The sequence below is a fragment of the Ovis aries genome, chromosome 17 (genome assembly GCF_016772045.2).
Source record: "Ovis aries strain OAR_USU_Benz2616 breed Rambouillet chromosome 17, ARS-UI_Ramb_v3.0, whole genome shotgun sequence".
Lineage (NCBI taxonomy): Eukaryota > Metazoa > Chordata > Mammalia > Artiodactyla > Bovidae > Ovis > Ovis aries.
Genome location: NC_056070.1, coordinates 4,966,852 through 4,989,168, shown reverse-complemented (window position 1 = coordinate 4,989,168; position 22,317 = coordinate 4,966,852). Strand labels below are relative to the sequence as shown.

The 22,317-nt window shown below is 39.4% G+C and overlaps 1 protein-coding gene across 49 annotated transcripts in view; it reads left to right on the top strand.

Moving 5' to 3' along the window:
* ARFIP1 (ADP ribosylation factor interacting protein 1) overlaps positions 1-22,317 on the top strand; it is a 137,799-nt gene that overhangs the window by 87,287 nt on the left and 28,195 nt on the right. For all 49 annotated transcript variants that reach the window (XM_060400966.1, XM_060400955.1, XM_060400963.1 and 46 more), the window contains 2 exons: positions 4,399-4,556; positions 16,232-16,406. In XM_060400966.1, coding sequence (XP_060256949.1) covers positions 4,399-4,556; positions 16,232-16,406 — 333 coding nt within the window. The remainder of the gene's footprint in view (positions 1-4,398; positions 4,557-16,231; positions 16,407-22,317) is intronic.

The following is a 22,317-nucleotide window of genomic DNA, read 5'->3' as shown; positions in this document are numbered from 1 at the left end:
ATGCTCAGTCTTAGTAGTACTTTTGTTCCCTTTCTTTCACAGATGTGAAGTCCTTTAAAAAGAAAACCTGAGAGTATTCAGGTCCATTGTTGTTCAGTTTCTAAGTCATGTCCAGCTCTTTGCAACCCCATGGACACACCAGGCTCCTCTGTCCTCCACTGTCTCCCAGAATTTGCTCTAATTCATGTCCATCGAGTCAGTGATGCTGTCTGACTATGTCATCCTCTGCCACCTGCTTCTCCTTTTGCCTTCAATCTTTCCCAACATCAGGGTCTTTTCTAGTGAGTTAGCTCTTCCCATCAGGTGACCAAAGGATTGGAACTTTAGCATAGTCCTTCCAGTGAATATTCAGGACTTATTAGGATTGTTGTCCAAGGGACTCTCAAGAGTCTTCTCCAGCACCACAATTCGAAAGCATCGGTTCTTCGGCTTTCAACTTCCTTTATGGTCCATCTCTCACATCCGTACATAACTACTGGAAAAACCATAGCCTTGACTATATAGATCTTTGTTGGCAGTGTGATGACTCCGCTTTTTAATACACTGTCTGATTTGTCGTAGCTTTCCTTCCAGGGAGAAGTGTCTTTTAATCTCTTAGCTGCAGTCACCATCCATAGTGATTTTGTTGTCCAAGAAAATCAAGTCTATCACTGTTTTCACTTCTCCTGCTGTTTGCCATGAAGTGACGGGACTGGATGCCATGATCTTAGGTTTTTGAATGTTGAATTTCAAGCCAACTTTTTCACTCCACTCTTTCACTCTCATTAAGAGTCTCTCTAGTTCTTCTTCACTTTGTGCCATTTGAGTGATATCATATGCATATCTGAAGTTGTTGACATTTCTCCTGGCAGTCTTGATTCCAACTTGTGATTCACCCAGTCCGGCATTTCGCATGATGTACTCTGCATCGAAGTTAAATAAATAAGGTAATATACAGCCTTACTCCTTTCCCAATTCTGAACCAGGCCACTGTTCCATGTCCAGTTCTAAGTATTGCTTCTTGAACCGCATACAGGTTTCTCAGGAGACAGGTAAGGTGGTCTGGTGTTCCCATCACTTTAACAATTTTCCACAGTTTGTTGTGATCCCCACAGTCAGAGGGTTAAGTGTAGTCAGTGAAGCAGAAGTAGATGTTTTTCTGGAGCTCCTTTGCTTTCTCCACAATCCAATGAATGTTGGCAATTTGATCTCTGGTTCCTCTGCCTTTTCTAAACCCAGCTTGTACATCTGGAACTTCTCAGTTCATATACTGCTGAAGCCTAGCTTGAAGTAATTTGAGCATAGACTAGCTAGCATGTGAAATGAGTGCAATTGTGTGGTAGTTTGAGCATTCTTTCGCATTGCCCTTCTTTGGGATTGGAATGAAAACTGACCTTTCCCAGTCCTGTGGCCACTGCTGGGTTTTCCAAGTTTGCTGGCATATTGAGTGCAGTACTTTCACAGCATCATCTTTTAGGATTTGAAATAGCTCCACTGGAATTCCATCACCTTCACTAGCTTTGTTCGTAGTAATGTTTCCTAAGGCCCACTTGACTTCACACTTAAGGATATCCAGCTCTAGGTGAGTGACCACACAATCATGGTTATCTAGGTCATTAAGACCTTTCTTGTATAGTTCTTCTGTGTATTCTTGCCACCTCTTTTTAATTTCTTCTATTTCTGTTAGGCATGATAAAAGACAAAAATGGTAAGGATCTGCCCTTGTATGAAATGTTCCCTTGATATCTCCAGTTTTCGTGAAAAGATTTCTAGTCTTTTCCATTTTATTGTTTTCCTCTTATTTCTTTGCATTGTTCATTTAAGAAGACCTTCTTGTCTCTCCTTGCTGTTCTCTGGAACTCTGCATTCGTTTGGACACATCTTTCCCTCTCTCCCTGATCTTTTGACTCTCTTTCTTCCCTCAGATGTTTCTAAACTCTCCTCAGACAACCGCTTTCCTTCTTGCGTTTCTTCTTCTTTGGGATGGTTTTGGTCACTGTCTCCTGTACAGTTTTGTAAACCTCAGTCCATAGTTCTGCAGGCACTCCATCAGATCTAATCCCTTGAATTGATTTGTCACCTCCAGTATATAATCATAAGGGATTTGATTTAGGTCATACCAGTCTTCACCATCAGTGGCTGGGGCATAGACTTGCCTTACTGTGATGTTGAATGGTTTCCTTGGAAACGAACCATGATCATACTGTCATTTTTGAGATTGCACCCCAGTACCGTATTTCAGACTCTTTTGCTGACTGAGGGCTACTCCATTTCTTATAAGGAATTCTCGTCCACAGTAGTAGATATAATGTTTATCTGAATTAAATTCTGCTATTCACATCCATTTTAGTTCACTGATGCCCAAGTTGTTGATGTTCAGACTTTACATCTCCTGCTTGTCCACATCCAATTTACCTTGATTCATGGCCCTAACATTCCATGTTCCTATCCAATATTGTTCTTTACAGCATCAGACTTTACTTTCACCACCAGACACGTCCACATCTGAGCATCATTCTGGCTTTGGCCTCGGCGCGTCATTCTTACCGGCCCTGTTAGAAATTGTCCTCCGCTCTTCCCCAGTAGCATATTGGACACCTTCCGACCTAGGGAGCTCATCTTCCAGCATCCTGTCTTTTAGCCTTTTCATGGGGTTCTCCAGGCAAGAATACTGGAGTGGTTTGCCGTTCCCTTCTCCAGTGGACCACAGTTTGTCAGAACTCTTCAGTATGACCTGTCTGCCTTGGGTGGCCCTGCATGGACAGCGTGGCTCATAATTTCATTGAGTTACACAGCCTCTTCTCTGCGACAACGCAGTGATCCATGAAGGGGACTCAAGTCTGTTGGACCCAGTTTTATTTTTTAATAACTTTATTTTTTTCTGTTTTTCCTTAATTTTATTTTTGTGTTTATTTTTTTATGTTTGGCGTGGTAGTTCTTCATTGCTGCATAGGCTTTCTGTGGCTTCTCTTGTTAGAGAACACGGGCTCTGGAGTCCTCAGGCTTCAGGACTTGCCGCACATGGGCTCAGTAGGTGTGGCTCCTGGGCTCCAGAGCACAGGTTCAGTAGCTGTGGCACACAGATTTCACTGCTCTGCAGCATGTGGGATCTTCCTGGACCAGAGATTGAACCCATGTCTCCTGCACTGGCTGATGGATTCTTTAACCTTCCACCAGGAAAGTTAGAGGACTGAGTTTTAATTTTTGAGTTTCTTATTTGAGCATTTCTCTTTGTAAAGATTGATATTTTATGACTTTTATTCTTTCTTAGAGATCTTCCAATGATAAATTTACTAATTTTTAAAAATAGAATAAATGTTTTATCTTGCAACTACCATATGAGTCCATTGGAGATCAAATACACAGTATGGTATCTTATTTTCCTATATCTTAAGACATTTTGCTGTTTCCTCATCTTAGGAATTATTTCATTATTACTCATCAGGTTTTTCCCTACCATGTTAAAAATGAGTAAGATAATAAGATGAAAGAATGACAAGCATTGCCTAGCAGAATTACGTAATAATGAGATAAACACTTTTTGTTTGTTTGCATTACTAAAAAAATCTGGAGAAGCTATTTACATCGTCTTTTATTTTTTTTCACTTGAAGCTTAAAAGTATTTTTTAACAAGGTCAGAATTCTCAAATAATATACCTCATATATTCAGTTCTAAAATTGATACGATCAAAGTTTTTATTTGTTCAGATATGTTCCTGATAATCAATTAGTTAATCAAACTTAGACTGGAAAGCTTTCCCTGCTGAAAATCTAGTTAGTCCTTGCTGTCCATATGTAAAGGAGTTGTGTGTAATGTTTGCTAAGCCAAGACTCAGTTTATTCAGAGAGAATGAACTAAAACTGGTGTTGAGTGATCTTTCCTCAGCTGTTTGTCCAGATAGACCTGAGCTTGAGAGTCAGTTGGTCACTAGGTTTACAAAGAAATGTGTATTGTTAATATTTATACTTTGAGGAGATTCAGTCAAAACACAAAAATTGTAGTCTATTTTATGTCTGAAAGTTTTAGCCAATTGTTACCTAATTTGGTTGTGAAAGTTAAAGCCTCTCTGATTAATAATCTGCTATATTTTTCTTCTTAACAGCTGTGCTTACAGTATAATAGAAACAAAACGTGGAAATGAAAATATTCTTTCTAGTACAAAGTAGTTTAACTTTTAAATTATTTGATTTTAGCTGTACATCTAAGCTAATGACAGTTTGGTTTACTAGACTTTTTCTGTAATTATATAGCTAGTTGTGATTTAGATTCCTATTTATTTAAACATTGAAAGAAAAAACTTCTATAGCTAGATTTCTAAATCAAATATTTTCCCGATAGTGATGTGTTTGAGATTTTCTTTAGTCACATTTACTGATTTACAGCTGGATAAATTAAGGAGACTTTTTTTTTTGTTTTAGGAAGAATTTGGCTATAATGCAGATACCCAGAAGCTGCTAGCTAAAAATGGAGAGACTCTTCTAGGAGCCATTAATTTTTTCATTGCCAGTGTAAACACTTTGGTGAATAAAACAATTGAAGATACATTAATGACTGTGAAACAGTATGAAAGTGCCAGGTATGTATAGATTTTCATTATATCATTTGTTTTACAGACAATACATAATTCAGGTAAGATTTGGGGTTGCCAACAAGAGAAACCAACTCTGGTCAATATGAACAGAAAAAGAATGTGTTATTAGAGTGTTGTAGGAGAGCCCACAGTGGAGAAGGCAATGGCAGCCCACGCCAGTGTTCTTGCCTGGAGAATCTCAGGGATGGGGGAGCCTGGTGGGCTGCCGTCTATGGGGTTGCACAGAGTCGGACACGACTGAAGCGACTTAGCAGCAGCAGGAGAGCCCACAGAGCTAATAAAAAGGCAGGAGAACAGTTCTAGAAATGAGCAAGAGCCAAAGCCAAAATAATGCCTCAGAAGAATCTCATTAGGGTTCTGACGCCTGGGTGCCTCTGGTACTAGATGCTGCTACAGCTCACATAGATAAAAATTCCAAAGGCTCCTGAATACTTTGCTCATTGCCTTGAGGGCATCCAACTGAGCCTTGGTCATGTGCCCACACCCCGCCCGTTTGCATTAGGAAGGTGGGGGCTCCCCGCTCCAGCTTTCTTGGCAGAGCGCAGGGCCTTGTTCTGCACCAGGCTGCCAGCAGGCGCCCCGTCTAATCTGGCCAGAGCCTGCCTGTTCAGCCACGCTGCTCCCCTGTAAGCGGCACAGTGCTTCTGCTACAGCCAGGTGCATAGTTTCAGTTGCTTTGAATACAGAAGCTCATTTCTGCCTCCGTAATTTTATGTTGGTTATTCAGATTATAACCTGTCTTCAGTCTTCCAGATTTTATTTTTTACATAAATTATCTGCCTTGTGTTTCCATGGTGGTTTATAATACAGTGTTTCATACTCTTTTTACACACCTCCACACACACATGATTTCTCTGTCTCATATCCATCCTGTTAGGTAAACAAAATACATATTAATAGATGCTTAGAAATGTCTAAAACGCAGCAGATCTATGATAGCATTTTTCAGCTTCTGATTCCAGACGCAGTTTTCTTCCCCTACTCATTTTTGTCCCCTTTTAGTTTTTTTCCTCTGAACACTTGATTTCTTTTTGTTATACTTTTTATAGCATAGCCAAAGATAGTACAAACTTTACCTTTTCGGTGTATAACTTTGCTTTTTGGCCTCTTGGTCTAGTTTAGTGATATGAGAAGTGCCTGTGGAAGTGCCAGATGTATCTAGTCTTTTTGCAGTTGAGTGCTTATTCTTAAGTATATATGTCCTTATGCTTTGCATAACTAAAAGCCCAAACCACATGGAAAGTTAACTGGTTTTCGTTTTTCTTTAATTGATAGTAGTTGCTCAAAACATTTTTATACCTTATAAACGCTAACATAGTTTCAATTCAAGCTTTAAAAAGTTACTACCATGTTCTTTCAATAGCTTACCTTTTTACGCACACCCTCTTTCCTGAGATTTTCTTTTTTATGTTGACCTGTAGATGGTTTATAGTATTGTTAGTTTCAGGTGCACAGCAAAGCAATTCAGTACACACATACACACATACTCTTTCACATTCTTTTTCATTATAGGTTATTATAAGATATGGAATATAGTTCCCTGAGCTGTGCAGTGAGTCCTTGTTGTTTATGTACTTTACACACACACACACACACACTCCCTCCCAATTTTTCTTTCTCCCCAACTTTTCCCTTTGGTAACCATAAACTTGTTTTCAAAATCTGTGAGTCTCTTTTTGTTTTGTAAATAAGTTCAAATGTATCATTTTTTAGATTTCACAAAATAAGTGATATTATTTGTCAAGTAAGTGATATGTGATATTTGTCTTTCTCGGTCTGACTTCACCTAGTGTGGTAACCTCTAGCTCTGTCTATGTTGCTTCAAATGGCAGTACGTCATTATTTTTTATGGTTGAATAATAACTTTAATTTTTTAAGGAACATCCGTAGTTCTCCATAGTGGCTGTACCAGTTTCCTTTCCCACTAACAGTGTAGGAGGGTTCCCTTTTCGCCACACTCTCTGTAGCATTTGATAATGGCCATTTTCACTGGTGTGAAGTGATACCTCATTGTAGGTTTGATTTACATTTCTCTAATAATTAGAGATGTTGAGCATCTTTCCCTGACGCTGTTGACTGTCTGGATGTTTTTGGAGACATGTCTATGTAGATCTCCCCGTTTTTTGATTGGGTGGTTTGGTTTTTTGTTATTGAGTTGTATGAGCTGTTTGTATATTTTGGAAATTAAGCCCTTGTCAGTCACATTGGTCACCAGTATTTTCTGCCAGTCTGTAGGTTGTCTTTTCATTTTGTTTATGGTTTCCTTTGCTGTGCAAAAGCTTATAACTTTGATTAGGTCTCATTTGTTTATTTTTGCTTTTGGACACTGACCTAGAAGACATCGCTACAATTTATGTCAGAATGTTTTACCTGTGTTCTCTTTTGGAAGTTTTATTGTGTCATGTCTTATATTTAAGCCATTTTGAGTTTATTTTGTGTGTGGTATGAGGGTGTGTTCTAACTTCATTGATTTACATGAGGCCTTCTAGTTTTCCCAACACCAGTTTGCTGAAGAGACTCTGTTCGCCATTGTATAGTCTTGCCTCCCTTGTCAAAGATTAATTGACCATAGGTGTGTGCATTTATTCCTGGGTTCTCTGTTCTGCTCCATTGATCCATGTGTCTGTTTTCATGCTAATGCCATGCTGTTCTGATCACTGTAGCTTTGTAGTATTATCTGAAGCCTGGGAAAGTTATGCTTCCTGCTTTGTTCTTTTCCTCTGGAGTGCTTTGCAATTCTGAGTCTTCCAGAGTTCCATATAAATTTTAGGATTGGTTTGTTCTGGTTCTGTGGAAAAGGTCATGGATAATTTTAATAGCAGTCACATTAAACCTGTAGATTGCTTTGGGCAGTATGGCTATGTTAACAGTTCTGATCCTTACAAACCAAGAGCATGGACTAGCTCTCCATTTGCTCGATGCATCTTCAGTCTCCTTATCGGTGTGTTACAGTTCTCAGCACATAGGTCTTTCACCCCCTTGGTTAGGGTTGTTTCAACTCTGTTTTTCATGGTTTTATTCGTTACTTTTGACAACTTTAAATGGGATTTTTTTCTTTTTAAAAACCTTTTACTCATTTATTTTTGGCTGTGCTAGGTCTTTGTTGCTGTGTGTGGGATTCCTCTGGTTGTGGCAAGCAGGGGGTACTCTGGTTGTGTGCATGGCTTACTGTGGTGGCTTCTCTTGTTGCAGAGCAGAGGCTCTAGGGAGTGCAGGCTGCAGTACTTGCTACTCATGGGCTCTCTAGTGCACGCTCAGTAGTTGTGGCGTATGGGCTTAGTTGCCCCATGGCATGGAAGATCCTTCTGGACCAGGGATCAAACCCATCACCTGCATTGGCAGGTGGCATTCCCAACCACTGGACCACCCGGGAAGTCAAGGATTTTTTTTTTTTTTTTGGAAAAGTTTACTTTCGATCTTTGCATAAGAAGAGATACTTCTATCCTATGCTGTGTTTGTAGCTCTCATTTTAGTATTAACATATCAGATTCTCAATGACTTGGAAAGGAAGGTCAAGACAAGTATTTGTGGTTTGGTAGGAGAAGGGCACAAATAGATCTGTGTGCCTTATTTAAGTTTTGGACTTGGTTTTTTACTTTCCTTTATTGTTTGAAGAATTTAGTAGTATAGTGTTAAAATCAGAAGGTGGGAAAAAATGAAGAAATCTATTGAAGGGATGTCTCAGTAAAATATCCTTTAGTAGGACTTCCTTCAATAACATTCCCAGTAGTTGGTTTTCCAATCTCTGTTTAAATCCTTTCATGGATATTGCCTGTATTTTTCAAAGGATATATGTTTATTATGTATATTTTTATTTCTTTAGGCTATTTCTTCTCCAAATCTGTCTGTTCATTTTTATAGCATCCTAATTTGTTCATAATGAATGCTCTTCCTTTTATCTCATAATCATTTCTAACATTCTTATTTTCTAATCTAAAAATGATTGTTCTAATATCTGTAGTTTTGAAGTTGAAATTTCTTTTGTTCTGAAAGTATCCCAGTTAAGAACTATGTGAATATAGTGTCTATCTCTCTACTTTGTAATTGTCCACCTATCCTGATTTTTAAATATTAAGAATGTTTTATTTGAAACATGTAATATCTTTCTCTTCAGCATTTATTTCTAACATGTTTTTAAAAATATTAACCCATATTAAAGAAAAATACATTAGATGTCACTTATCATACACAAAACATTTTATATTTGATTTGCAAAGGAGAAAAATAAGCCTCTAGAGGTTAAGTGGGTTATTTATTTGGAACCGATTTCAAAGTTAAATGAAAATCCATGGGCTCCTGCCTTCTATTTTTGATCATCAGGCCTCAAACTTGAATTGGACTAGTCTCAATTTTCACACCTAATTTTAAAAAGTAGCTTTCACATCTTATGATGAGGAATCTGACTTAATATATAATGTGATATAAAAAATCTCAACTTATCCAATAATATAGGTTCATTTGAAATTTTTGAACAGAATTATCAATCAAGTTATATATACTGGATAGCTGGTTGTCAGGAAACCTTTACACAACCTCTGTATATACTTTAAAAATCAACAACAATAATGACCCACCCCATAATTTATTCTTGTATTGAAATTTCAATATATGATTTTATTCATTAAGCTTAGCTTGGTGGTTTACTCTTCTGTGCCGTTTCTGGAGTAGCTGAGGCATTGACTGGTTGTAACACTAAAGCATTGCCTACTGAGGGATAACATTGAAAAAGAATCCCAGACTGAAAGTTTCTCAGTAGTTGAATTTTCTCCTCTGTCAAAACCAGAATTTATTGACTTTGAGGGCAAGGGTCAGCTATTTGATCCGCACAGAAAGTGACAGTGTAGGCAGATGTCTGGGTGGCCTTTTAACGCTCCCTATTATGCATTGCACAAGTATTTCCTAGCTGTCTGGGGCTTCATGCATAGGAAATCTTATAACAGCCTATTCAAGACTTCCCCGGAGCAGCACCAACAAGGGAGCCAATTGTGGTCAAAACTTTTCAGATGTGGACACCTGTTTCCTATGTTTTACATAAGCCATAAAGTAACCGACTATCACTAACTTTATTGGTAGGGACTCAGTTCAGACTGGCAACCTTGAAGTGAAGAGTTGCATTTTGAAAACTTAGTATTTCTCTTCCTGGTGGTAGTGAGCACTTTTAGCTCTTAGGGACTAAGTTTTACTTTGACATCATCTGCAAACTGAATGTAAAAATTAATGTCAGTCTTATAACTTTGACTGTGTCTAAATTAACTGCTGTTATTTAAAGGTATACCCCATGGCAGTGAAGAATATTTGTCTTCACATTAAATCACCACACATTGCTGTTTATTTTTGTTCTACTTATTTCTCTCTCACTTTTTACTGATTTTAGTATGATTGCTTCAGCCCATCCCTCTTCTAATTTGGCTGAAATGATAAAGCACTCTAAAGATATTAGTTATTAGCAGGTGTCCTAAGTACTTTGTATATATGGGTTTTGGTGGGGAAAAAAATGTTTTTAGATTATTATTCCCATTTCTGAAGCAGAAAATGAGAGCAAGAGGGGAAAAAAAAAAGTGTAAGACATTGGAGCCAGTGAAGGGCAGAGTGGTCATGCAGTTTGACCACTGAATCCGTGAACTTTAACTGGCTATTACCATGTCAGTTGTACCTCCTAAATTTTTAGTCACTCTTCACCTCTATAGCTTTACTGTCATTGGTCATTGTCTTCTGAATTCAGTGACTCATTTCTCTTTTGCCCATTGTCTTCTAATTGATTTCCTTCTGATTTCTTAACCTTCTCTAGTCCATCCTCCATGCATGACTTTACCACTAAAGTCATCTTTCTATCCTGAGCAAATAGGACATGGCACTTTCCAAATCAGAGTTCTTCCCTGGCTCTTTATCGCCTGTCCCTGGGTTCAGTCTGATCTCTGTAGTAATGGCCTGCATTGTTGCTGTTCGTTCAGTCACTCAGCTGTGTCTGACCCTGCATCCCCAGGGACTGCAGCACTCCAGGCTCCCCTGTCCCTCACCATCTCTTGGAGCTTGCTCAAACTCACGTCCATGGAGACAGTGATGACATCCAGCTATCTCATCTTCTGTCATCCCCTTCTCCTCCTGCCTTCAATTTTTCCCAGCATCAGGGACATTTCCAGTGAGTCAGCTCTTTGCATCAGGTGGCCAAAGTATTGAAGCATTAGCTTCAGCATCAGTCCTTCCAGTGAATGTTCAGGGTTGATTTCCTTTAGGATGGACTGCTTTGATCTCCTTGCAGTCCAAGGGACACTCAGGAGTCTTCTCCAACACCACACTTCAAAAGCATCAATTCTTCAGCACTCAGCCTTCTTTATGGCCCAACTCTCACATCCATACATGACTACTGGAAAAACCAAAGCTTTGAGTTTATGGACTTTTGTCAGCAAAGTAATATCTCTGCTTTTTAACATGCTGTCTAGGTTGGTCATAGCTCTTCTTGCAAGGAGCAAGCATCTTTTAATTTCATGGCTGGAATTACCATTCATAGTGATTTTGGAGCCCAAGAAAAATAAAGTCTGCCACTGTTTCCATTTTTTTTCTCATTTATATGCCATGAAGTGATGGGTCTGTATACCATGATATTAGTGTTTTGAATGTTGAGTTTCAAGCCAGTTTTTTCACTCTCCTCTTTCACCTTCATCAAGGCTCTTTAGTTCCTCTTTGCTTTCTGCCATAAGGATGGTGTCATCTGCATATCTGAGGTTAATGATGTTTCTCCTGGCAGTCTTGATTTCAGCTTGTGATTCATCCACCTGGGCATTTTGCACGATGTACTCTGAATATAAGTTAAATAAAGCAGGGTGACAGTATATAGCCTTGACGCACTCCTTTCCCAATTTTGAACCAGTCTGTTCCATGTTTGTTTCTTAGAGTATGGCCTGTAAGGTCCTGCTTAATCTCAATTCTGCCTTCCTGCCTGATAACTAATTCCTTTTGTAATCTTATTCCAACTTCAGGTTGTGAGTTACTGAACTACTTGCCCAGTGTGTCATGGTATCTTACAGATCTAAGCCTTTGTGTCTACTGTTCTCTTCCTGAAGAGCTCTGTCAATTTCCCAGCCCCAATCCACCTCAGAAACTCTTAACCATCCTTTAAAACTTGGTTTAATTTTCTCCTGAGATGCTTGTTCAGATGCCTGATTAAGTAATTCTTCATCTCGATTTCCGTCTTCCTTTCCCCATGGCAGTATCCCTCATCTCATTCTATTGTAGTTGTTGAAGAGCTTCTCTCAGCCTAGACTGTTAACTTCTTGAAGACAAGCTACGAAGATGGAAGATTAGCATAGTGCCTGAAACTTACAAAGTTAGCACTCAGTATTTGTTGAATGGATTGTGTCATGAATGAACCAGTGATATGCTTTTGACCTTGAAAGGTGAAATTTATTAAATTCAATATGAGTCGAGAATAAATTGGGCTTGGTGTGAGGGACGCATGTTCTTTCTCGAGTCATATATACATTATAGAGTATGTTTAATTTCCCAAATAGATACAAATTGTACTATAGATAGTTTAATAAAGAGCTTTAGTTTTAGGGCATAAGTTTGTGGCGCTGATTTTGACTGAATTGCAATCACTGTCTGGTTGCTCAGTCATGTCCAACTCTTTGCGACCCCTTGGACTGCAACACACCAGTCTTCCCTGTCCATCACCAGCTCCTGGAATTTGCTTAAACTCATGTCCATCCAGTCAGTGATGCCATCCAACCATCTCGTCCTCTGTTGTCCCCTTCTGCCTTCAGTCTTTGCCAGTATCAGGGTCTTTTCTAAGGAGTCAGTTCTTCCCATCAGATGGCCATAGTATTGGAGCTTTGGCTTCAGCATCAGTCCTTCCAGTGAATATTCAGGGTTGATTTCCCTTAGGATGGACTGGTTTGATCTCATTGCAGTCCAAGGGACTCTCAAGAGTTTTCTCCAGTACCACAGATCAAAAGCATCAGTCCATCAATTCAGCTTTCTTTATGGTCTAAACCTCATACATGACTACTGGAAAAACCATAGCTTTGACTAGATTGGAATTTTGTCGGCAAAGTAGTGTCTTTGCTGATTAATATGCTATCTGGGTTTGCCATAGCTTTTCTTCCAAGGAGCAAGCATCTTTTAATTTCATGGCTGGAGTCACAATTTGCAGTGATTTTGGAGCCCAAGAAAATAAAGTCTGTCACTGTTTCTGCTGTTTTCCCTTCTATTTGCCTGGAAGTGATGGGATTGGATGCCATGATCTTAGTTTTCTGAATGTTGAGTTTTAAGTTAAATTTTTCACTCTCCTCTTTCACTTTCATCAAGAGGCTCTTTATTGCTCTTTGCTTTCTGCCATAATGGTGGTGTCATTTGCATATCTGAAGTTACTGATATTTCTCCTGGCAGTCTTGATTACAGCTTGTGCTTCATCCAGCCCAGCATTTCACATGATATACTCTGCATATAAGTTAAATAAGCAGGATGACAATATATACCCTTGAGATACTCCTTTCCCAATTTGGAACCAGTCCATTGTTCCACGTCCAGTTCTAACTGTTGCTTCTTTACCTGCATACAGATTTCTCAGGAGGCAGGTAAGGTGGTCTGGTATTCCCATCTCTTTAAGAATTTTCCACAGTTTGTTGTGATCCACACAGGCGAAAGCTTTAGCATAATCACTGAAACAGAAATAGATGTTTTTCTCGAATTCTCTTGCTTTTTCTATGATCCAGTGGATGTTGGCAATTTGATCTCTGGTTCCTCTGCCTTTTCTAAAACCAGCTTGAACATCTGGAAGTTCATGGTTCATGTACTGTTGAAGCCTAGCTTGGAGAATTTTGAGCATTACTTTGCTAATGTGTGAGATGAGTGCAATTGTGTGGTAGTTTGAACATTCTTTGGCATTGCCTGTCTTTGAGATTGGAATGAAAAGTGACCTTTTCCAGTCCTGTGGCCACTGCTTGAGTTTTCCAAGTTTGCTGGCATATTGAGTGCAGCACTTTTATAGCATCATCTTTTAGGATCTGAAATACCTTAACCAGAATTCTATCACCTGTACTAGTTGTGTTCATAGTCATGGTTCCTAAGGCCCAGTTGGCTTCACATTCCAGGATGTCTGGTTCTAGGTGAGTGATTAAAACCATGGTGATTATCTGAGTCATGAAGATCCTTTTTGTATAGTTCTTCTGTGTATTCTTTCTACCTCTTAATATTTTCTGCTTCTGTTAGGTCCATACCATTTCTGTCCTTTATTGTGCCCATTTTTGCATGAAATGTTCCTTTGGTATCTCTAATTTTCTTGAAGAGATCTCTAGTTTTTCCCATTCTGTTGTTTTCCTCTATTTTTTTGCATTGATCGCTGAGGCAGGCTTTCTTCTCTCTCTGCTGTTCTTTGGAAGCCTGCATTCATATGGGTATATCTTTCCTTTTCTCCTTTGCCTTTAGCTTCTCTTCTTTTTCATAGCTATGTATAAGGCCTCTTCAGACACCCATTTTGCCTTTTGGCATTTTTTTTCTTAGGGATGGTTTTGCTCACTGCCTCCTGTACAATGTCAGGAACCTCCGTCCAGAGTTCTTCAGGCACTCTATCAGATCTAATCCCTTGAATCTATTTGTCACTTCTACTGTATAATTGTAAAGGATTTGATTTAAGTCATACCTGAATGGTCTAGTGGTTTCCCTACTTTCTTCAATTTAAGTCTGAATTTTGCAATAAGGAGTTCATAATCTGAGCCACAGTCAGTTCCTAGTCTTGTTTTTGCTGACTGTATAGAGCTTCTCCATCTTCATCTGCAAAGAATATATCAGTCTGATTTCAGTATTGATCATTGGTGATATCCATGTATAGCGTCGTCTCTTGTGTTGTTGGAAGAGAGTGTTATGACCAGTGTGTTCTGTTTGCATAACTCTGTTAGCCTTTGCCCTGCTTCATTTTGTACTCTAAGGCCAAATTTGCCTGTTACTCCAGGTATCTCTTGACTTTCTACTTTTGTATTCCAGTCCCTTGTGATGAAAAGGACATCTTTTTGGAGTGTTAGTTCTAGAAGGTCTTGTAGGTCATCATAGAACCATTCCACTTGAGCTGCTTCAGCACTGGTGGTTGGGCATAAACTTGGATTACTGTGATACTGAATGGTTTGCCTTGGAAACAGAGAGATGATTCTGTCGTTCTTGAAATTGCTCCCAAAAACTGCATTTTGGACTCTTTTGTTTACTATCAGGGCCAATCCATTTCCTTCTAAGGATCTTGCCCACAGTAGTAGTAGATATAACTGTCATCTGAATTACATTCAGCCATTCTGGTCCATTTCTAAAATGGTGATGTTCACCCTTTCCATCTCCTGTTTGACCACTTCCAATTTACCTTGATTCATGGATCTAACATTCCAGGTTCCTGTGCAGTATGGTTCTTTACAGCATTGGACTTTACTTCCGTCACCAGTCACATCCACAACTGGGTATTGTTTTTGCTTTGGCTCAGCCTCTTCATTCTTTTTGGAGTTGTTTCTCCATTCACCTACTGAGCTAGGAGTTCATCTTTCAATGTCATATCTTTTCCATACTGTTCATGGAGTTCTCAAGGCAAGAATACTGAAGTGGTTTGCCATTCCCTTCTCCAGTGGACCAAATTTTGCTAGAACTTCCCACCATGACCCATCTGTCTTGGGTGGTCCCACACGGCATGGCTCATAGTTTCACTGAGTTAGACAAGGCTGTGATCCATGTGATCAGTTCAGTTAGTTTTCTGTGACTGTATTTCCCATCTAAGTACTGAACAGTTGGCACTACTGCGTAAGTTGCTGATTAATGAGCCAAGTAATGCTGTTGCTACTTGGCTGCTATGACAGAGCGCTTGCGAGGACTGGGATCGTGCAGTGGCTGTGCTGGGGTGACTGTGTCCGCTTTAATGGCGAGAGAGCATCAGGGGAGGGCCTCTCAGGGAGCGTGAGGCGATGAAGTGCTCCATAGGAGACACTGTGGTCATATTCTGAATACTAATGATGTGGAAATCCGCCTAGAGCTATGCTGTGCATACGGTAGCCACTCAGCACAGGTATCTGTGGAGCACATGAAGTGACTAGCTTGAATTGAGATGTGATGGAAACTTAAACAGTGGATTTCAGAGACTCAGTCTCCCGCGCCCGCAAAGTACAGTAGCTCAGTAACAAATTTTTCACACTGATTATGTATTACAGTGATAATATTCTGGATATGTTGGGTAAAATAAAACATACTGTTAAAGAGATGAAGTTAACTTTTTTTTTTTGGCTCTGCCTTTGTGGCAAGTGAAATCTTAGTTCCCTGACGGGGGATCAAACCTATACCCCGTGCTTTGGAAGCAAGAATTCTTAACCACTAGACCACCAGGAAAGTCCCTAACCTGGTTTTTAAATTGTGGAAATTTTACTTGCCAGTTGATACTGTGCTTGAAAAGGAAGAGTTAATGAGATTAAGAGACAGCCACCCCCCACTAAAAAAAGCAGCAGCTCCCCCACCACCATGCTTATATTAATAGCTCTTTGTAAGAAGATACTTGATTTTAAAAGCATAAAGTATCAAATATGTATGAGGATTATTACATATTAATGTATAATATGGGACTGTTGGGTAGTTCCACTTCACCTCCTGAACTTACTTCACACTGTCTTGGTAGCCTGCTTTACTTATTCTCCTCTTTCCAGAATTGAATATGATGCATATCGTACTGATTTAGAAGAACTGAATCTTGGACCACGTGATGCAAACACTCTGCCAAAGATTGAGCAATCACAGCATCTGTTCCAAGTACATAAGGAAAAGTACGATAAAATGCGCAATGATGTTTCTATCAAGTTAAAATTTCTAGAAGAAAATAAGGTAAGTGTATTCTCTACCTTCTGAGATTTTTTTGTCTCTGTTAACTCCGTCATCATAGAGTCGACCCTTGAACCACCTGGGGACCGGGGCACTGACCCTCCAGTGCAGTTGAAAGTCTGCGTGTACCGCACACTTGGCTCCCTGAATCCAGGGTTCCCCTGCGTCTGCAGCTCCGCATTTGCGGACTCAGCCCGCCATGGGTCAGGCAGTGCTGTAGGATTTACTGTTGAAGACACCTCACATGTATGTGGACCTACACAGTTCAAACCCATATTGTTTAAGGGTCAACTTTGGAGTTGTTGGAAATGAAATTCCATTTATAAACAGTGTTTTCATGTCTATAAGTACAAAAAGTATATTTACCTTCCCCTTTCTGTCATTAAAGTCATCATCAGCTGTGCTGTTCCAGTCTTTCACATGTAACAATTGGCAAGAAATGCTTGATGTTGATCTTCAGACTAGTGTTGTTATCAAGTGCTTTAAAAAGTTACATAGTGGTATATTCTGTTCTGACTGTTTTGAAAACTTTTTATTGATGGTAGGTACAGATTTCAGGAAGGGAACAGCATTCTTCTCAGTACCTAATGAATAAGGAATAACTGAAAGGTTCTGATTAGGGCTGCAGTTAGCATAACCTAAAAGAAACAAGCCAAGAAATCAATTTTCCAGCTTATTTTCATGTAACATGAACACATCCAAAACCTAGAGCAGTGAGAGGTGATATGGACCTACTGTAGCTTTCATTGGAGGTAGAGTCATGTGATAACAGGCTACGGGTGCCGGTGTTTAACGTCACATGCATACTGGGATCCGGGAGAAGGATTGCAGTTCTCCTCCCAGGTGGGAACTCCACGCAGAAGGGGTGTGGCATCCTGTGGAGATAGGGTCTCAGACTGCACGTTGGTGGTCCCTTTCCTGTCCTTTTCACATCCTCTGAGGTCATAATAGAACCTCAGCTCTGCTTTCTCCCAGGTACCTTAGTATTTTTCAGTTCTGTCTCTTGATATCTTCTTGTCTTCTTTAGTATTTCCTGCTATAAAAGCTCATAGATTTCCTTGAGACCAGGACTGGTCTTACCTTTTTTTTTTCTTTTACCCATGGTGCATGAAAAGTGCCGATTTTCCATTACACTGAAACCATTATGTTGTCAGTAAAGGAAATCTCAGCAGAGTCATCAGACAGGTTGCTCAGCACTACTCAGACAAGAGCACAGTGAGCCTTTTAGTTTCATTAGCTGAGCACGTGCTGTGGCACTCATTTCGGTCATTTGGTTTAATATTTTGAAGGATGAGAGTATGTCAGTACTTGGATATAGACATATATTTTAGAGTCAGCACTGTACAGCGTAGTGCTGCATGAAGTGTGCTAGCGTTTTATGGGTTCTACCTGAAGCTGATTTGAATGGAAAAAAAGGAATTCATCTAGTTCGAGGGTCCAGGACCTCTGCTAGAAGAGGGAATGATTTTAGGGAATGTTTAAAATGGTAATTGTGTTCTCTTGGAACCTAATGGTATTTGTTGTGTGCTAGTCTCTGAATAGTGAGATTATAGATATTTTTTTGTATTTTAAACATTTTCTATGAAAGGTTATGTTGCCTTTATAAAAAGGGAGATAAGCTTATTTTGAAATAATTAATGTCCCTAAACCACCCATGTGTATATGGTTCTTGCCAGCAAATTATACAAGGGTAAATAATGGCTGTGTAACTATAACTCTCTTACTGTATAGCTCTTTTTGAAACCTGGCAGTAGATCTCCAGATTTAGACATGAACCAGGGAAGGCACTTACTTGTTGTTTACTAGGCATTTTACATTTATTCTCTCACTCATTCATCAAAACAGTCTTCAGACTCAGGAGACACACTGAGCAGTGAGGAAAGTTGGGAGTGATAGAAAATTGTGACTTAAAAACACTCTTCAGGCGCCCTTGTAAAAAGCCTGGACTAGGATAACTCCATTAGCAGAGAAAGGAAAGAGCAGTGGTTTCGAGGCTGCATGAGAGGAATTGGGAAATTGACAGAGGAAGCTAGTTTGGCCTGAAGGTTATGAGGGATGAAGGTGGGGAACTTGTTCTACTTAACTCAGTGTTTAGTTTGAAATGACGACAAAATACTCACCTGGAAACAATTGGTAGGAAGTTTATGGTGTGGGTTTGCAATTTGGATGAACAGGGTCAGAGTTCCAGAGATTAAAGTTTAGAAGTCATTAGTGTGACAATAGTATTGTCATTGTCTCACCGTCTCTTCTTTAGACCTCTCTTCAGTCAGTCAGTTCAGGCGCTCAGTCACGTCCGACCCTCTGCGAGCCCATGAATCGCAGCATGCCAGGCCTCCCTGTCCATCACCAACTCCCGGAGTTCACTCAGACTCAAGTCCATCGAGTCCGTGATGCCACCCAGCCATCTCATCCTGGGTTGTCCCCTTCTCCTCCTGCCCCCAATCCCTCTCAGCATCAGAGTCTTTTCCAATGAGTCAACTCTTCGCATGAGGTGGCCAAAGTACTGGAGTTTCAGCTTCAGCATCATTCCCTCCAAAGAAATCCCAGGGCTGATCTCCTTCAGAATGGACTGGTTGGATCTCCTTGCAGTCCAAGGGACTCTCAAGAGTCTTCTCCAACACCACAGTTCAAAAGCATCAATTCTTCGGCACTCAGCCTTCTTCACAGCTCAACTCTCACATCCATACATGACCACAGGAAAAACCATAGCCTTGACTAGATAGGCTTAGTTGGCAAAGTAAAGTCTCTGCTTTTGAATATTCTATCTAGGTTGGTCATAACTTTTCTTCCAAGGAGTAAGCATCTTTTAATTTCATGGCTGCAGTCACCATCTGCAGTGATTTTGGAGCCCAAAAAAGCAAAGTCTGCCACTGTTTCCACTGTTTCCCCATCTATTTCCCATGAAGTGATGGGACCAGATGCTATGATCTTCGTTTTCTGAATGTTGAGCTTCAAGCCTATTTTTTTCACTCTCCTCTTTCACTTTCATCAAGAGGCTTTTGAGTTTCTCTTTACTTTCTGCCGTTAAGGGTGGTGTCATCTGCATATGTGAGGTTATTGATATTTCTCCCTGCAATCTTGACTCCAGCTTGTGCTTCTTCCAGTCCAGCGTTTCTCAGGATCTACTCTGCATAGAAGTTAAATAAGCAGGGTGACCATATACAGCCTTGACGTAATCCTTTTCCTGTTTGGAACCAGTCTGTTGTTCCATGTCCAGTTCTAACTTGCTTCCTGACCTGCATATAGGTTTCTCAAGAGGCAGGTCAGGTGGTCTGGTATTCCCATCTCTTTCTTACTATAAACTAAAAAAAAAAAGTTGCATTTATTCTCAAGGATTTTATTTATATTCATAGAGAGCCTAGAAATACACTGTTTGGGGTTTTCCACAGTTGTCATCAAGCTTCAGTTTCAACTCAGTCAGCTTTGTCTAAAATAAAATCTGTAAAGAAACTCTTAACATTTTTATCTTTTGTGTTTAATTCTTTAAAACTATAAAGAGATAATGTTCCTTGTCTCAGTTATTTCAAGCAGTACAGCTGTGATTTGGCTGAAGACTTCAACTCATAAGAAGAGTTTTTTGTTTTCTCGCTTTTGCTGGAGCAGCTTCTGGATAAAGCAGGCCTCAGAGCTGCCACCAGCCCTGCTTGCTCTCAGCAGTCTGCAGTGCCTCACGCCTGGGGTTCTTCTGTTGTGAACTGCAGCTGAGTTTGTTCCTTAGTATTTCTTTTCTATGCAGTTGTCACGTAATCTGATCAGTGCTTGAATGTGAACAAAACATGAGCTTTCTATTTTTTAAATATCATATGTTGAATTTTTTTAACATAAGTCACCTTAAACATTGGTGAGTGCTAATTTGTAACTTGATGATGTCCTAAAGGCTATTGTTTTTTTCTAAAGCTGTTTGTGCACCTCCTTTTGCCGGGACATTGCGGGGACAGGGAGGGCCTTTTGGTTATTCTGGCATTTGGAGTATCCTCCCATAGCAACACTCCTCTTATAAAATGTGAGGCCAGATAATCAAACAGCTAGAATATTGCAAAATTGAAAGCAAATAGTCACTGAGTATAGGACTAAAGAGTGTCTTGTGACTATTGTAATAAGTTTTAGTGGCCAAACATTGTGAGAATATTTTTGTTTATTTTGTTTTCAGAACTTAAGGAAAAAAATTGAGAGTGATTGGGAGGTAGATTCTTTGCTATTAGAAAATTGAGGTGTTTATATGTGCTTAGTCTAGCCTTTTTTCTCTCTGGCAAAACAAAAGGAATAGGTATGTATTAGGAATGACTGTGTGTCCTTACCTGGGTATGTATGTGCATGCATTAATGCTGAGAGCTGTGTGCATATGTCCATGCTTGTCATTTACCCTTAATGGGAAAACTTGGATTCTTCTACTGTTTACAGTCTATACTCTGTCCACCCCCTTACCCCATCCGCCCCCCCCCCACCATATATTGTGTTTACCTTTAACCTAAACAAACCTCTGAATTCTCTTTCCTGTTTACTAAACAAGATTGAGTTGCATAACAATAAGCACAGCTAATTAGGCTGGTATAGTGTTTCTGTTTTCATCAATATTTCTTTTTTCCTAGACTTTTAAATAATTTAACTTAAGCTATTTTCTGACTTAAGGCAGTTTACCTTTTACTGTTCCTCTCAAGGTTCAAAACAAAACATAGACTAAAAGATATAGTCAAGGTAAAGAAAACAGTCATTTCTGGCGCTTTGTAGACTTTGTTGGAATAGGTGCCATGCCTTCTTTTCAGCCTCATGGTGCCTAGCAATGGTGTTAAATGTATAGTAGTCATTTAGCAAACACATGTTTGCATTTCTTCCCAAAATTTGAGGCATGCTGCGGGGAAGGGAGGAGATGGAGGTGAGTAAGAATCAGCTAGGACAGAGTAGATGCTTACCTCGCTGTTGGATTTAGTGAGGCATAGCGTGCTCTCTCAGAAATGCTTCTGTTGTCTGCAATATGTACTGCTTTCATGGAAAGAAAGCAAAAAATTAGAGGAAAATAAACACATCAATGTGAGAAGCCCATGTTTACTTTCTTTCAAACCTTTTTATGGCTTCCATGTAGAATGTGAAAAAAGTAATTTAAGATGATTAACATTTCCCTTAAGATAACTGTAATTTAAGAGTACAAGTAAATATCTTTTCAGGTCTATTAATATATTGTGGGGAGGACCCTGAATGTATCAGAGATTCAACAATAGTTTAGGGTATAAGTAAAGACTAAGAATCTCATTAATTTTGTGATATTCTTACTTTAAGAAGGATGGAATATACTCTTACTTTAAGGTAATGTCAGTTAATTAGCTATAACCATTAACTGCACAGTTTTTTCTGTTGTTATAGGGAGTTGGGGGTTGGGAGGCTGGGAGAAAAAAGATGAGCCAGACTTGGGATCTATCCTAGGCACATGTTTGATTAATATACCTAATTTTTTAAAATTATCTTAAAAATTATAGTCATTCTTAAGATTAGGTTGATGAAAAGAACTTTACTCACATCATGTTTCCTATAGAATTATAATACAGTGATAATCCTGTATGTTAGATTTCTTTTCTGAGATATTACAGTTTTACTTCGTATGTGTGTTGTTATGACTTTAACTTAGCAGAGACAAGTCCAATAAGCCAAAGAGGTGAGACAGAGAAAGAGAGGAATACATAGAAAATAAAAACAAGACACATTGTAAATCGGCTTTACTTCAATTTTAAAAAAACACAAAACAAAGTAAACACAGGTAATGTGAGACAGCTATGTGTGTAGTTCTGGTGACCCAGTGACTGTGTACAGATATGTTCTGTTATAGGAAAGACTCAAAGCCTACTACATTTTTATAAAAATGCGCTGTAAATGCTGGGAAAGGCTAGGAGAGCAAACATATTCTTCTCTTTGAGAGGATATG